The following is a 16,522-nucleotide window of genomic DNA, read 5'->3' as shown; positions in this document are numbered from 1 at the left end:
GGCAAGCAGACTTGCTGACCGGACAATACGCTGACCTAAGACGCAAACAGCAACGTGTTTCATCGAGTCAAAACAGGATCGGAGTCATTGATCATTTGCTGAGCAGACGGTGAGTACGACGCAGCTTTTTCGCGCATTCGACGCCAATACCGTGCTGCTCGTTGACGGCACACAAGAGCTGATGGCATATGTCTTGGCGTTTCTAGAGCTTACAGACAACCTGGTGCTTCGAAGATACACTAGTGCCGACTTAGTGCATTACATTGTATAGCGATGTGAACATTCGCTGCGATGGCTGCTAGTCGAAGCGAGCGGGTGCTTCATTCTCGTTCAATGTGCAGCTGGTTTTGTCGTGGTTGCAGAAGCGTCGTTAGCCTCTTCTGACACAGCATGTCTCTGTGTCGGACGTGGTTAGTATCCATGCTTCTGGTCCTCTAGACGGAGACCGTCGCAGATAGATCAGGCATTGACAATTCAAGATTTGGCATTCCTTTCCGATCTGATCTCAAGTTTCTTTGGTTTCCTCTTCGGCTTTGACTCGTCGGCAACTCCAGCCTCGACGTTCTGGCCTGTAGTATTGCTCTGGCATTCTGAAGGAATCTTTGGTTGAGACCTGATCTCTAGCTTCTTTGGCTTCTTTCGCTGCTTCTGCTCCGCTCCACTGTTGTTCTTGCCGGTAGCATCTTTGTCTGTGCCACCATTCGGTTGCTGTCGAGACTGGCTGTTGCTCTCTTCCTGCATGGCATCAACGACTTTCTCAGGATCTGCATCCTCGAACTTTTGTTCCTTTCCACCAAGTTTGATGAAAGGACCGCGAATAGCACCTACCCCTGTTCCAATGGCACCGCCCAACAATGTCGTTGGCACAGCCGTAACTGCTCCTAGCACAGTGCCGAGCACGGCACCAGTCCCAATGCCGGTAGCGGCGCCGATGCCACCTCCGAACCCGAGACCTTGCCATGTACCACTTTGCAGTCGTTTAGCCATCTTGCTATGGCCATGAGCTTCGACCTCTTTGTCAAATGCTTCAGTAATCATCCTTTCACGTTCTTTGGAGTTGGTCATGGCCATAGCTTTGGATTTAAGGTCATTTGCCACTGACTGAGCCTTTTGAGCCTTCTGGAGGTTTTCGATTGTCTTTACCATGTCTTCGCGACTCATTTGATCAGGATTGGAGATATCTCCAACGCCAGCAGCATCGCCTTCTCCAGCTCCAGGTATCATGGATTTTATGGCTTCCATCATGGATTCTACAGTCGGCCTGTAATTCGGGTGAAAGATGTTCTGATGCCAGCTTAGGCTGAAACCACAAACATGTTGAAACTTCTTGTTTGTCGCACAGCTTGAGGTCCGACGTCATAGGCTACTTGGGCTATTGCGTTGGGTTGGGGCAGGTCGACCGATGAGCAGGGATGTGTTCTTGGCTCGATAAGAACAAAGACCAAGTAACTCGTTTCGAAGATGTGGCCCTCTGCTCTTTCTAGAATTTCTAGAAGACACTAACAGATATAGAGCAGGCAACTACTAAGCAGCGCAACCCAGGCCATGATGAGGGTTCGTCGATGATTGACTGGTTGACATATGGGATTAAGATGGCTGGAAACACCCAAATTAAACACTCAGCTGTGCTACACAGCACTAGTAGTATCACCTGATCCGTCCAGTTGGAACCTAGGTTTGAAGGTTGATGGTAGGCTTGGGCACACTGCAAGATATGCGTAGCTGAAAGGGCTATTGTCGATACACGTTCTTCGTGCCAACTGGTGCAACTTTGTTCGAGTGCTTACACGAGGAGTTTCCCAGAAAGTATAGCATGGCTCCAGGCAACCTTTAGCTCCACTGCATGAACGAGATGTTCTTGTTGTCATTGTACTCATGTGCGAAGTCATCGGATGCTGCCGTCGGTCCACATCTTGAGCTAGCCTTTCTCGTGAATGCCTGGTAGCCTCACGGTGATCAATCGAGCTTAGCCGCTACGCAGTTCAGACCATGCGCTACCGGCGGCTATTATCTGTGCGAAATCATCTGCCAGCACTCTTCAGAAAGGCTTATTGGAACTCCGACCAGACCCGATTTACATCCACAACTTGCGTGCTAGCAGCACTCATCGAGGTTGAGGCTGTGTGAGTATTGTATCATAGAGATCGTGTAGCTGTGGACGCAGGACCGAGATGTCCCGATATGGGAATGAAGGAAGTGGTACAAAAAGAAGGTACTTGTCAAGTTGTTTAGACAGCTGACATTGCACGTTTATTCACCCACACTCCAGCCTTCCAAGTAAAGATCCCAGTGGTGTATGCCCCAAATAAACCCGGTTCAATACCGCGCAATACAGTTCTATCTAAACGCCTTTCGCGTCACTCCATCCGCAACATGCCGGGTCTCGTTGTACGCCCTTGTCGTATCGGCATCAATGGATTCGGCAGAATAGGTGAGTTGTGCTATCCTTCTATCAACCACTTCTGACAGCATCAAGGTCGAATGGTGCTTCGGGCTTCGCTACTTCGGGAGGACGTCGAGGTGGTAGCTATCAACCACACTTGCGCTTCGATAGAAGACTTGATCTTGCTCTTCACCCACGACTCGACACACGGACCTTTGTCTCGAATAGTCCATGAACCCATCACAATAGAAGAAACCCAAAGCGGCAACCTGTCAATTAACGGCCGTGAAATTGCTTTGATCTCTCAACGCAACATCGAGAAAATCGAATGGAGTGCACTGGGAGTTGAGTATGTCGCAGAGTGTACAGGCAAGTTTAGAAGTACAACACTTGCGTCTGCACATGTCAATCACGGCGGAGCCAAGAAGGTCCTGATATCGGCACCATCACCCGATGCGCCGACTTTCGTGTACAAAGTCAACACATCGCGATACTCTGATCGCACTTCGTCAGTTGTATACTCGAACGCAAGCTGTACCACAAATTGCTTGGCACCAATCATGAAAGTGCTGAACGACAGCTTTGGTGTGTCACAAGCATTGATGACCACTGTCCATGCATCCACTCAATCCCAACATGTGCTAGATGGATATAGCAAGAAGGATCGTCGTGCTGGTCGGTCAATTATGGGCAACATCATTCCAACATCGACAGGAGCAGCAGCAGCAATCAGTGCAGTATTACCTGAACTCGAGGGGAAGGTGACTGGCATATCAGTCAGAGTACCTACTACCAACGTGTCGATGGTTGACCTCACAGTAGCAACGGAGAAGGCGACGTCACTTACCGAAATCATGGATGCTTTCACTGAAGCTGCTCGATCAGATCTTGCAGGCGTACTGAGTGTTGAGCAGGAAGAGCTGGTTAGTTCCGATTTTTTGGGTCACAGCTCGAGCGCGGTGATCGATGTGAAAGCTTCGAAGCAGCTTAACGATCGATTCTTCAAAATCATCGCTTGGTATGACAACGAATGGGCGTACTCTTGTCGGTTACTAGACATGCTGACTTTCATGTCGAATGAAGAAGCTGGCACAGTGACACAGGATGTGACGACAGTGCCAGTAAAGAAGATGATGGAGGTTGTAGCAGCTCCGATCACAACGAGTACATGACAAGAGTCAAAAGTATGTTATTGCTGTACACATTAGCTAGCGGACACCTTTCAAAAACTAGAGATTCACAGTCATGTATGAGCATTGACTACTACCCATATCGTTCTTCACGAAACGTCTTGACGAAACATAGTCGGGTATACCCTTGTTGATCTAGCTTGTGCGTCGTCAAGGTGTCAAAAGCGGCGAGCGCAAGCTCAGAGGACATGAATGCTTGTGAGCAGGATGCACATGTGAGTGCAATTCAGCCTCCGCAGCTGAAAGGATGCGGCAGGAGCTAATTGGTTAACCTTCAGGCTCCCTTCAGTTTGAAGGCAGCAGGAGAGAACGATGAAACAAGGTTGCCGACTATCAGTGCTTAAAATCGACATACAGCAGCACATGTTGTCCGACGAGCATGTATGCTGCTGCGCGTGCCGACGAAAGTTCCTGCAAACCCACTGTTGTCTTTCAGCTCGTAGCAGTCCGTGTAACAGTAAGCTTCGACTGAATAGCCAATGGTCAAAGTGCTCTCTAGCCTTGTTCTGGTCTAACAATGCATGACTCTTATGCTAGCATGGCTCTCACCGCTGCGTATTGCAGCCTGGAAGTGGGCATGGGAATATATACCCTCGACTTCACCTCGTCTGGTCGAGCTGCAAGCTCATACAGCGTTGCAGCACGACTTTTGCACTCTTTCACACACTCAACATGAAACACCCGTCGAATTCTGCCGAAGAAGCCGCCGAGCATGACTCTTTCTCAGATGCAGCAGAGAACATACCCCAGGCCCAGGACTTTAGGATTGCACAATGCGACCTAGCTACTGAAATGCGGAGATTGACCGATGCTGTGACGGCTATGAGAATGGATGTGAGCAAGACGTCCACCGACGAAGTTGCAGACGACACACCTGATTCTGCTGTAGTTGGAGAAAAGGAAGTCGTGGACAGCAAATCCGACGAAACAGCCGAAGAGCCTGTAGTCGAGCCCACAGTCGAGCCTGGTATGGACAAGACTGCAAAGGAGCTTTATCGGAAGGAAAGATATCATGATTGGGAAGAGCTGGAAGGTGACCTGCCTGAAGATGATGATGAGAAATACAAAAAATATGCCCTTGTTGTTCGACACGAGCGTGATGCAGACGGTGGAAACGTGCTCCTTCACTCAGTCAAGATACAAAGTCCCCATGTCCGTGACTTTCTGACAAAGGTTTTCGAAGGCTATCGAGGTGTCTACACCAATATCAGGAGATTGACCCTACGACCTCCATACCACGAGTTCTACTATCGCTGGGATAAGTTTCAAGAGTTGCTGGAAGATATCAAGGATGAGTTGGCTAAGGAACATATCGAGCTCTTGCACAAAGTCATTGCACCTGAGATCAAACCGCACCTCGAAGCCAAGGACGACATGATCAAGCAGGGAGTCATTTCTTACGACTACTTATGGGCACTCTTTCCACCTGACACAGAAGTCTACGCGCACACAGAATCAGGAGAACGGCTGTATATGGCACGAAGGTGCTGGTATCGAAAGAATTTGCGCTCAACCACGTTCATTGTTGACTGTGAATATATTGATTACAATGGCTCCCTTCTTGGTTATGGCACAGATCGCCTGGAGATTGATCAGTATGGTGGTCATACCGAAATCGCAGAGCTGAATCCTATACCTACCTCATTCGTCTCAAAGATTGAAGACGTCCGCCGCAAGCTCACAGCGCGCGGAAGGTCTTTTGAGAAGCTGATTGGAGTGCACTACACAGGGTATTCGGGGCTGTATCTTCCACATATTCCCCGTGCTTGGTTACAGCCACGAAAGCGTCATGTAAGTGGACACTCTTTGTAACTGTTCGCTACTAACCAAATCAGATTGAGAATGGTCGCGTCGTCATAGACGCCAAGCTCTTCCACGAACAAGATCCCGATAAGAAGCCGCGGTTGCGACCGTTAGACAGCGACATCAAGGAGAAGGAGAAGGCTGACGATGATTATGATTACTATCAGAATGTCTACGATGAAGAGGAGAACTATGGTCGTCAAGAGGAGGTCAAACCTGGTCGCCTTACCCTGAAAGAGGAAGAGTACTGCTACTGCAGTCCTTTCGTGACTGGATACAACCTGACCTCCAAGCAATGGGCAACCTTCGAGGCTGCGCGCGTTATCGAAGTGCAGTGGAGCCACGACGCCTTCGAGAAGCTTGTCCTGCCCTTTGACTACAAGGAGCTGATCCTGTCCTTTGCCGAAAGTCAGCTTTCACACAAGGACAACTTTGATGACATCATGGCTGGCAAAGGTCAGGGTTTCATCACCCTCCTAAGTGGTGAACCCGGAGTTGGAAAGACTTTGACAGCAGAAGCAGTCAGTGAACAGATGCGGTGCCCTTTGTACGCTATGAGTGCTGGTGAGCTCGGAAGTGATGCAGCTGAAGTTGAAGAGAACCTCGAGAAAGTCCTTGAGATCTGTGCCAAGTGGGGTGCCGTTCTTCTACTGGACGAGTGTGACGTCTTCTTGGAAGAAAGAACACTTTCTGACATCCACCGCAATAAGCTTGTGAGTGTCTTTCTCCGACTGCTGGAGTACTTCAAGGGACTGATGTTCTTGACTACCAATCGTGTTTCATCGTTCGACAGTGCTTTCCAGTCGCGCATTCATTTGACTATCAACTATCCTGCCTTGGATCAGGCTTCCCGAAGAGCTATCTGGGAGACCTTTGTGCGTCCAAATATCGAGCTTCAGCATAAGAGCACTGTCACTGCTGTCCATCTTGACGAGTTAGCTGGAATGAGACTGAATGGAAGAGAGATCAAGAACATTGTCAAGACGGCAAGATTGCTATCGAACAGAAAGAACGTTGGGCTTGGGATTGATCATATCAGAACTGTCCTACGCATCAAGCAGGACAGTGTCTCTAATTCGATCATTGCCGAGGACGATTGATCGATATGCTCTCAACGCTTGCCTAGAGCAAAAGCACTGACACTATCCTATGTCTAAACTTACTCCTTGCTTGCTCATTCTTTGGCCACTTTTTTAACTACTCTCGCCTCTTAGTCATCTACTTTTCAGTCGTTTCTCTGATTTCTCTCCCGCTACTCTCTAACAACTCTCTGACAACTCTGTGACTACCCTCTAGCTGCTCTTGCTTTCCACTTGCTTGTCTTTCAATTATTACTTTGGTTGCTCTTACTCTCACTGTCACAGATCTTTCGTCCTGTTTCTCACACTAACATTCAGCACAGACAAGTGGGATGCCAATCTGCAAGCGGTCCTGGTGAAGTTAGGTAAGTAGATGCTGATCGCGCTATCGGAGCTATTTAGAATGTTCTAGCAATTAAGAGGAAGAGAAAAAATGAAGTTAGAGCTGATATGTGGTCATGTACAGGATAGCATACCTAGTGATCTTGTGAAGGTGAGATGTTCGGAAATGACGCGGATGTACAGTGTTGCTGTAGTCAAGTGGGTGAAGCATGTCAAACAGAATCTCGACAAGAGATTGTTTCGATTTTTGCTTGGGTATGCTTGGGTATGCTTGGATATGCTTGAGGATGCTGGGGAGATGCCTCATGGTGTTTCTGCCCGTGAAGCAGGAGTTGTTGCGGATGGGAGGTTTTGGCGGCCAGATAAGGTCCGATTATCATTGGCAGGGCACGAGGTAGAATAGGAATCGAAGGATGGTTAGAAATTTGAGCTCAAGTGGTTGAGGAGGATTGAGATTGAGTAGTGGCTACTACAGTTGTTCGAGAAGTGAGTCTGTGTAGTAATGCTACTGAATATAGACTCTTGACAACTCTCAAAGCCCCTTTTCAGCGTACCATGTCGCACCCACAAGACTGCCTGCTCATCGTGAAGAACATCTAAGCATGCTTGCTAACAGCTATGAAAACATTCAAGACAATTTTTTCGAGGATGTCTTGTACTATGGTAGTGGTAATCTGACCTCACTGCAAATCTTCATGTGTCTGGTCACACTTACCAACTACAAAATTAGTGAGTGAACGAGTAATATCGAAGTCTTCGTTCACGGAACATATGACAAGCTCACATAGCGACAATCAAGGCGTGCGCATGGGTGAGTGGGACGATCGGCTTTGTTTGAGTGGTTCATAGCTTAGAGTATGTGACCACTGACTTGAATAGTGAGGAAACATGTGATCATTAACCTAGAGTATGTGACCGTTGAGTTTGGTCATATGACCATCAGCCTAGATGATGTGATTGATAATGTATGTTATGTAGCGCTTGGTACAGAGGATTTGAGAATATGTGACAGCATGTAGCCTGTTAGCCTGGCGTATGTGGCAATGTCTTCAATTGGCGAATCAGTTCAAGTCGTGGACTAGGGGAAAGAAAACGAGCAGACAAGATGATGGGCAGAATGAGGATATAGAAGAAACGAGGAGATCGAGGAGATATAGGAGAAAGATACCTTGGGAAAAGTCGTTGAATCGTGATTTCACAGAATTCATTCCTTCGATCCTAAGATTCTGTTGGAAGTGGATTATACGTACTTCGTGTACAGCTCTAGGCAAATAATGCTGTAAATAGCAGATGATGGTATGTCGGATAATTAAAGCCGTGCGACTTCCCACAACAAGATGATGAGAAACGTAGTCTGCATCATGCTTCGCTGGAGAACTACTACATGCTCGATAAACGCAACATGAGTGAATGAGAGATCCTAGTGTAGCAAGAGTTAAAGAAGATCACACATTTTGCTTGCATGTGAGCATGAACTTGCGATTCGAGACAGGCTGAGTATACGTGCGCGACTGTTCACAGCCGCTGTGATGTCGGCTGTCCTCCAGAATATAAGACAGGCATAAGGCGTGGCCAGGCTCGAAGCTTATTATGACTGCTCATGCTGAACATGGTGCCAGTGTATGTCTTGACCACGATACAGAATGTGCAGCCGACTCGAGATGGAAATCCGGACATTCCGTGAGCTAGTGTATACTCGTGATGGACTGACAGATCCGAATGATCGGTGTCGTGGTCCTCTCTCTTATTCGTGCGATTCTTGTGATCATGCCCAACCCAAGGCAGAGATCATATAGTGTTAGGAATTAGGCATCGCGTCTCGTACTACATATGTGAGAGAATTGCCACCAGCTGATGAACAAGTCGACAATCGATAGACATCAATCAAGCGACAGCACTGCTCTTACGTCGCTGATCACCACCACCTTTACGCCGTCCGATACCAATAAGTTGGCCCATCTCCTTCCAGAATCCTGTGGGAGGGTCAATGAAGGTCTCCTCATATGCATCAATGCCCGGTCTCTTCCAAACAAGGTCTGCTTCATGTGGTTTCACCACCTTTGTTTTCCTCACCAGCTTCCACATAATGTACAACGGTGGTATGAAGAGTTGCATTGTGTAGTTCGGGAAGAAACTGGACTGTGACCACGGCATATAGCTGGTGTACCCGTAAATATAAGTAACAACGAACAACCAGGTAGCTGCAATATAGGCGCAGTAGGGCTGAAGCCATCCAGTATAAGGAAGCGTACTACGATCTAGACCTTGCGCTTTGCACGCTCGATAGAAGAAGATGTATATGATACACATGACGAGGTAGTCGATCAGTCCCACACAGTTTGTACGTTAGTGATGTTGAGGGTACAATAAGGTAATTTGAATATAGACGTACCTCCAGCGGTTACAAGACTGGCGAACCAGGTGACAGCAACAGATGAATTGCTTGAAACTGATAAAAAAGCGAGCATAGGGAAAATCATCACCACTAAGAAGCAGTAAATCGGCACGCCATTTTTGGTGCACTTTCTGAGGGATCGCTGTGCTCGTCCTTCGAGTGAAAGGCCATATAGGTTTCGTACTGCGCAATATGTGTAGGTATTGCCAGCTGAAAATATTGATGTCAGCATGAGTCTGTCTTTCAGTTAGCCATCATTCAAGTAGAGGTATTGTGGCATGACTAACGCGTTGACGATATGAGGGAAGACTTCAATGCCGAGATTCTCCATAGCGATAACGTATGGTGACGCCGCAGCTGAGCCGCTGTTCCCGCCTAAGACGACTTCTCCAAGTCTTGTGTCTCGAGAGTTGCACACGATGCCCACCGCCAGGGCCCCACCAATAAAGAAGATGCCAAATCGTAGATAGACCATTTTGAACGCTGCTTTGATGCAGGTCCTAGGGCGGATCGTCTCAGCAGGGACGATTGAGATCTACTCAGGCCCCACGACAGTGAACAAAGCAGATGTCAGAGCAGCCAGGAATCCTTGGAAACGTCCCAGATCGCCAGTACCAATATATACCTGGAAGGCATCGCCATGCATGAAATTATGAAAGCCGTACGCGTCGCCCCGTGGATTACCACCAACCATGGCGATGAAAGTGAAGAAGAACAGGAAAATATGAGGATGACTTTGCCTCCAGAAAGCCAGAATTCGGCTTCGTCATACGCTTTGACAGCAAGCACATTTATCATACTGCACGAGGAATTAGCGTTGATATTCATATGAATGGTCTCGAAGCTTGACGCGAAGGAGATGAACATGGCTCACGCATAGCAGATGACACAACCAAGAACGATGCCAGCGATGGGTCCGGGCTCGGAAACTCGAGGACTCCAGAATGAGCAGACGAGTGTGAAGGCAGAGATCTCAAATGGAATGAGTAGAGCTTCATAGAAACTAGACGCGTTAGTTGCAATGGTCTTAGAGCATAGCCTGGATGCTGCGCACAAGAAGTTCCAGCCAACCATAAATCCAAGCGCATCATCTACCCAATGACCTGCCAGGCGTATGAAGCCACCAGTGACTGGATATGCAGTGCTCATCTCTGCAATGCAGTTATTGACCATTGCGAGGACGCAGCTTTGGATAGTGAATGCGAGCAACGGGTTAGCAGGACCTCCACGATAGAGTCCGGTACCTATGCTAACGAAGAGCGCTGTTCCGATAGAACCTCCAATTTCAATGAGCTGGATCTGTCTGTTTGCAAGATGACGCTGAAGTTGATCAGCGTTGTCTGATATTGAGCCCTCATCGTAGTCGACCCCATTAGACTCGATTGGGGGCGACCCAGAATTTGAGCTCTTTTTTTCGCGAGTGAAGACTCCTATGGCGACGGTGTGGGATATCTTGCCTACGGTGTTCAATCATGCATGTTACACGGCAGCACGAATGTTGTCGGTAATGGGGGACTGGAAGATGTGACAGAAAGAATCACCACGCCATCAGAGTAAAAGTTGGCAAGCGCAATGAGCGGGCATTAAGGGGCAGCCAATGCTACTTTGTGACCATTATAGTATCTACTTGCCGCTCCATCTGAACCTTTGCAGATCCAGCTGCGTTGCGGGAGTAGCCTGAAGGAAATGGTAAGGATCCTGGTAAACTGACACGTGGACAGTTGGATGCCCGAACCACTAAGCAATTATTCCCCACCTTGATGAAACGATCCGCAATCAGTTACCAGGCTTTCCATGCGACAATTTCGACGAACTCGACAATCATGAGGCTAATGACGCCCACGACATGAGTGTGAGCTGCTCGTGCTTTGCAGAGAACCATACAGACATATAGAACACCTCACTACCTGCATCCGATTACTGACGAACGTGGACTTGCCGATTAGGTCGAAACCTATACCGTATAACCACGACGTTAATACGTCGGTCTGAATTCTGGTACTTGTCGGATCAGCTGAGCGCGTACATGTCAGTATCTAGGGTGATCGAAGATACTGAATTGTGGTCGAGCTTTGGTGTGGATTTGGTATTTACAGGTATACGTGACAGAGAAGGCTGGTGGACGGGATATGTGTATTATTATCTGTGCATGAGCTAACTACAATCGTGCTGTGTGTCGCCAGGGCAATATACCCGACCGCGTGACTATGTCTTTGAGCTGATGTGAGTCTCTTGAACTTCTCTTCTTTACACAGTACGATCAACCTTGCTTCTTCTGAACTTAAGAGTCATTTGTGACTCCAGGGCAAGAAGAATCATGTATGACTCAAAGGTGTCACGGATCGGAGACAACTACCACCTGGGACAAAAGTCAGTTGGATGATAGTGTCCACGAGGAACAGACATCACCTGAGGAATTTTTGTGTTCATGCGATCTCGCCGGTAGTAGCCCACCATTCACAGGAAAAGATGGTTATATGAGGTGCAAGGTATCGACTGAGTACACATTGTGATCGGTAAGGACTCTTGCGAAATCGACCCTTTTCAGGAACAGGATACACGATGAAGACGTTGAATGGTACGAAGGAGAGATGGTCCGTTGTGCCGATCGTAAAAATTGTCCAGATTATCTGGAGCATCATGATCTGTCGAATGTGACAAAGTCGAGCTCCTGTATTTGAGCTAAATTGCTGGTTAGACGACAAGGAGGAGGTACTCAACGGCTCTAAACTTCTGTTCACAACCACTAGGCAGCTGAAGAAAGAGAACAAGCTGGTCTGTTTGCGCAAATCTAGCTACGTAAGGTTCTTGCCTGGTAGGGACAACATGATCGCGAAAGGCAGGCCTGCCAGATGCCACCTTCTGACTCCGGGACTCAATATACATGATCACTTCCCAGGCTCAAAGCCGCAGACCTCTCGAAAATGACGAGTGAAAACAAATGTAAACAGGAACTCTGTTATGCTCACCTTTACAGCTGAAGCTAAGCTCATCGATTCGAAGAACGCGAACCCTTTTCTACCTTGCTTCAGGGCACGGGAAGCTGAAGACATGAACTTTTCCCAGCTTCCGGAAAAGCGTCTTCAGTATCAGGCCAGCATATCCACCAATCCCGACATCAACATGTATCGGTACCCAGGAGCAAAAGCCTTTGGATAAGCACAGGCAATGGTACAGATACTCAAAATCCAGAGCGTCGATCGTGCAGTTTTCCGCATTCAGGGACAATGAACCTCGAAACAAGTCAAGCGTTAGTATTTTCCTAACGCGTCGCTTTGATTGAAATGTATATCATGCTTCTCCAGAGTTGTTAAATGCTTCAATCATGTACAGTGCTTGACTATCTGTTTTGCGCCGTCCCCTCCAAATCCTCTTCGGAGTATGTTGACTAAAGCAGATGGAGCGATGCGTGCAACGCAAATGCATCACGATGCGAGGATGGTGGTGATAACGAAGGTCAAATGGCTGAATAAGGGCACTGCTCTCCAGACGGCAAACAATGTACAGCAGAAGTCGCCTTAAGCAGATTGTTACAGCCGTTCAAGATGGTTGTAGAAGCAACCAGACTGAGTTCACGGCTTGCTAAGAGAGAGTCACGCCCTCTCACTCATCGCAAAAACTTTCAGATGAATGTTCGAGTATCGCGACAGAGACAGCCTATGGTACAAAGCAGGCTACAAGTCCACCATTTCAACATTGTTTCGACGTCGAGAAGACTCATCGTTCTGGGATTCTAGCGGCGAACACTAAGGAATAGGTTGAGCACACAGGAAAGATGTCAGCTGAACTTGGTTGGAAAGTAGTGATTCCTTGTCGACCTTGGGAGATATTGAGCCTGCGCCTAGCTTATCATCCCCGAAGTCGGTGTACGAGTTGTCAAGCAGGCGCAGTTCGATTGTGGAGATAAAGAAGGCAACGATTCGATCTTAGATGCGCTGTGTGGAATTCTGGGATGGCAACAGAGTCGACGAGTCTGATCTTTGCACTATGAGTTCGACTAGTTATTGGAGCAGTGGGACAGAAACTCGCAGTAGCGGTAGGTGTCACGAATCGTCAAATCTTGCACTCGTAATTGAGTAAGGGCTTGCTGTTTGTGCTGATATCTGTGGAATGAAGCCTTTCGCAGTCTGTCAAGGGTGCAAAAGCAAGTGAGACATCTATGAGACACACCACCAGAATGCTGTATACCAGAGACTGATGAGGCGGCAAAGAAGAAGTGATTACGAAAGAACAAGAGGATGATCGAGCTACAGGCTGACCGTTCAGTGTTCAGCGTTCAGCCTTCTCTGGTACTTCATACATACTTTATATGAAGGACCTTAACCAATTCAAGGCGCGATAGATATCCAAATTAGATAGATAGCATCATCATCCGTATACAGATCAATCATTATTTAGAGGCGCACAGCATTCATGGATACATGTACGCCAAAAACAGTAATTGGGTAAAACTATGACTTCACAACAGCAAGTTGACTTCGGACTGGCACGTTTGCGTCCTGCCCAGGCTTAGGAAATCCTTCAACCCTAACACCAGGCCTGAAGATCAAGCAATGAGTCGATCCTCCAAAATGAAACATGCCAGTTTGGTCCCCCTTCTTGACATGCTGACCTTCCTTGACTGTAATCTCGCATGTAGATACCTCGTCCATGCCAATACCAATGAATGCCATGAGACCAATTGCAGCATTGTCGGCCTCGATGAAGATGACAGCTCTTGTGGCAAGGTGACTTAGATAGCCTTGTCCAGAAGAAATGCCATGTGCATCAATTTCTTTCGTGTTTGGATCGCCTAGACCTTCGAAGAGTGGTTCACTGAAGTATGTACCATCAACTACATACGCCTTCTTGATCGTGCCACTGACTGGTGCATGCCATCTGTGGTAAGAAAGTGCAGACAGAAAAGCTTGATAGACAGTGCCACCAGCAAACTGATCGGACAGAGAGTCATTTGCAAGCATGTCACGAATGCTGTATGGCTGACCTTTGATCCAGAACTTGTCTCTTATCTTGGTATCATGCTGCACAGCAAAGGTCTTGCTCTCACACGCATTGGCAATGACATTGTCATCATCTGGACTAGCCAATGGTCTGACTTCTGGCTTGAATTGCCTCGTGAAGAAGTCATCCCAAGACTTGTATCCGTAATGCTTCTGTGATGTGTCGCAGACGAAGAAGTCGTCGAATTTGTGCTCAGTCTTGTATGGGGCATTTGCAACCGACATCATATCATTCTTGCCATGCTCGCCCAACCAGCCAGTCTTACTTTCATGCAACACACCCGCAGATTCAGAAGCCAATAGAAACTTGCCCCATTCATTGAGCACTCTCTTCAACACTTTGTTGACTTCAGGATCGAGGAAGGCGGCATGACCGGAGGGAGTAGACATGGGATAGTCGAGGATTGCACACATTGGCACACCAACCATACCAACTTGCTGTGCTGCGTCAGTCCAGACTGGAGCCGAGCCAAAGACGTGATTGAGAACTTCCAGCATATGATTGTAGTCGCGAATCTGTTTGTGTCCAGTCGGATCTCTTCTGTAAACATGCTTGTAGGGAACCTCGTCGAACATGGCGGTGAAATACATGTAGACACGAGGGTCCGACTCAATGAACTCCTTGAACTCTTGCAAGACTGGAATTAGTGGCTTTTTGTTCTTTTGTGCTTGCTCGATCTGATGGCCTAGCCATGCTTTGTGGGTTCGGTGGTCTGCAGGTAGCCATGCTCCTGTTCTGAGAACTGGTCAGCAGGGATTATGGATTGCTGTCGTTTTCGTACTTGTGAACGTGTAGATGTGTTGGGATCTCATGTTTGTCACCATGCTGCTGCACGCCAACATCGGAGAGGCCAGACATCTTCGACTTTGCGGTCTTCGAGTGAGGTAGAGTAGAACAAACAGGCGCTTGGTTGACAGGAGGCAGTCGTGCCGTGTAGTAATAGTCTTTATGGAGAAATAGCGACGCGTCTTAAGGTTCGTATGACGTGTGGTGGGATGGAAGATACATCATGTTTGCCCCGCAGAAACGTATTGTCCTGCGCGGCCTTGCAAAAGAGTGGCGCAGTTCCCGTGATTCTGACATGAGGGAAATATTCAACAGAGCCTTTTTTCCTGGAATGCAAACGTCTGTGACTCAAGCGGTGACCGAGGTCGGATAGAGCACGCTAAAATGCTTACTGATGCTTGGTACGGATGGTCTGATCTTCCGATAAGTAGTCTTTCGTCATCATGCGTTCGTCATACGCGACGCATCCAGCGCAACACATTCACCTGCGAAACTGTGACAACCGCAGTCTATAGCCACTGCGACCAGAAAATGACCTTTCTTCCTGGCGCAGCAGCCGGCTTTTAACACGGCGATGAAGATTGAACAGACAATATGTCCACAACGCTACAGCGAGATGTCCCGCGTTATTTAAACCCTAATCAACCCAGGCGAGTAGTAAAGAAGCACTCCAGTACCATGTGTGGCGTAGTCATAACCATAGACGACTTCTGAAATCACAAGAAGCATGAGGACATCTGAGAATCCCACACAGTGCTCAAATGACAACAATTATGGTGCTGATCCAAAGGTTTGTGTCAACAGCATATGGACAGTTCGTGTTAGGCGCAGTTGCGCCAATTTAGTGGCATCCATCGTGCAGTGGTCCTGGCACGAGGCGCTAGATGAAAAGCAAGAGCAGATCGATCAGTTAGGAAGAAGAGGAGGCAGAGGCACATGCGAAGGGTCGTTCAGGAAAAGTTGTATCAATTGGAACCTGATTCTGATCTTTTGTCTTCGTAGCTTCTTCCGACAGCCTGCTTATGAAGGCTACAGAGACAACATCTCAAGTCTGTACTCATTACCAACAGCCACGAGTCATGGTGACACTGCGATCTCGTTATATGTCTCGATCTTATACTCTTCCACTGATTGTCTTAGCTTTCGTCGTCTCCAGCTCGGGACGTTGCGACTGTTCTGCTTTATTGTTAAACCCGGCCAGAAACACATCCTTGTTGTTCTCTTTTTGTTCTGGCAATGAATCAGGTGGCACATGAAGTGCTATCGTTCTCATGCCAGTCCAGCCGAGCAGGTAGATCTCTCACCTGTCGATGCTCATTCAGACTCAGGCAAGACCTAGCCATTAGCATAACTCTTTCTTGACCCAGGCTTCTCGCCACATGCTGTGCTGTGCAATAAACAGGATGCTATTGTCTTCCTCTATTTCTCTTCCGTCATATTGACCTGATCGTGATAGGATTGTTCTCGTCGTAGTTCGTGGCGATGTCGCTAAGGTTATGGCTTAGGGCTTAGGGCTTAGGGCTTAGGGCTTAGGGCTTAGGGC

At 47.9% G+C, this 16,522-nt stretch overlaps 6 protein-coding genes across 6 annotated transcripts; 2 read left to right on the top strand and 4 right to left on the bottom strand.

The window, feature by feature from the left end:
* Nucleotides 1-474: 474 nt before the first annotated feature.
* LTR64_000006 (uncharacterized protein) lies at nucleotides 475-1,242 on the bottom strand (the record flags this gene model as incomplete). The annotated part of the gene is made up of 1 exon (XM_064894393.1): nucleotides 475-1,242. The coding sequence occupies one exon, from the start codon at nucleotides 1,240-1,242 to the stop codon at nucleotides 475-477; it is 768 nt and encodes a 255-aa protein (XP_064757080.1).
* A 1,131-nt stretch (nucleotides 1,243-2,373) lies between these two features.
* Nucleotides 2,374-3,555, top strand: LTR64_000005 (uncharacterized protein; the record flags this gene model as incomplete). Its single annotated transcript, XM_064894392.1, has 2 exons — nucleotides 2,374-2,431; nucleotides 2,477-3,555. The coding sequence occupies 2 exons, from the start codon at nucleotides 2,374-2,376 to the stop codon at nucleotides 3,553-3,555; spliced, it is 1,137 nt and encodes a 378-aa protein (XP_064757079.1).
* A 690-nt stretch (nucleotides 3,556-4,245) lies between these two features.
* On the top strand, nucleotides 4,246-6,476 carry LTR64_000004 (uncharacterized protein; the record flags this gene model as incomplete). The annotated part of the gene is made up of 2 exons (XM_064894391.1): nucleotides 4,246-5,364; nucleotides 5,409-6,476. The coding sequence occupies 2 exons, from the start codon at nucleotides 4,246-4,248 to the stop codon at nucleotides 6,474-6,476; spliced, it is 2,187 nt and encodes a 728-aa protein (XP_064757078.1).
* Nucleotides 6,477-8,681: 2,205 nt separating this feature from the next.
* Nucleotides 8,682-9,107, bottom strand: LTR64_000003 (uncharacterized protein; the record flags this gene model as incomplete). Its single annotated transcript, XM_064894390.1, has 1 exon — nucleotides 8,682-9,107. One exon carries the CDS (start codon nucleotides 9,105-9,107, stop codon nucleotides 8,682-8,684), a length of 426 nt encoding a protein of 141 aa, XP_064757077.1.
* Nucleotides 9,108-9,439: 332 nt separating this feature from the next.
* LTR64_000002 (uncharacterized protein) lies at nucleotides 9,440-9,667 on the bottom strand (the record flags this gene model as incomplete). The annotated part of the gene is made up of 1 exon (XM_064894389.1): nucleotides 9,440-9,667. The coding sequence occupies one exon, from the start codon at nucleotides 9,665-9,667 to the stop codon at nucleotides 9,440-9,442; it is 228 nt and encodes a 75-aa protein (XP_064757076.1).
* Nucleotides 9,668-13,643: 3,976 nt separating this feature from the next.
* LTR64_000001 (uncharacterized protein) lies at nucleotides 13,644-15,051 on the bottom strand (the record flags this gene model as incomplete). Its single annotated transcript, XM_064894388.1, has 2 exons — nucleotides 13,644-14,928; nucleotides 14,975-15,051. The coding sequence occupies 2 exons, from the start codon at nucleotides 15,049-15,051 to the stop codon at nucleotides 13,644-13,646; spliced, it is 1,362 nt and encodes a 453-aa protein (XP_064757075.1).
* Nucleotides 15,052-16,522: the final 1,471 nt, after the last annotated feature.

The sequence above is a fragment of the Lithohypha guttulata genome, assembly GCF_036872675.1.
Source record: "Lithohypha guttulata strain CCFEE 5908 chromosome Unknown scaffold_1, whole genome shotgun sequence".
Taxonomy (NCBI): domain Eukaryota; kingdom Fungi; phylum Ascomycota; class Eurotiomycetes; order Chaetothyriales; family Trichomeriaceae; genus Lithohypha; species Lithohypha guttulata.
The sequence above is the reverse complement of the archived record's forward strand: the minus strand, read 5'-3'. Positions and strand labels throughout refer to the sequence as shown.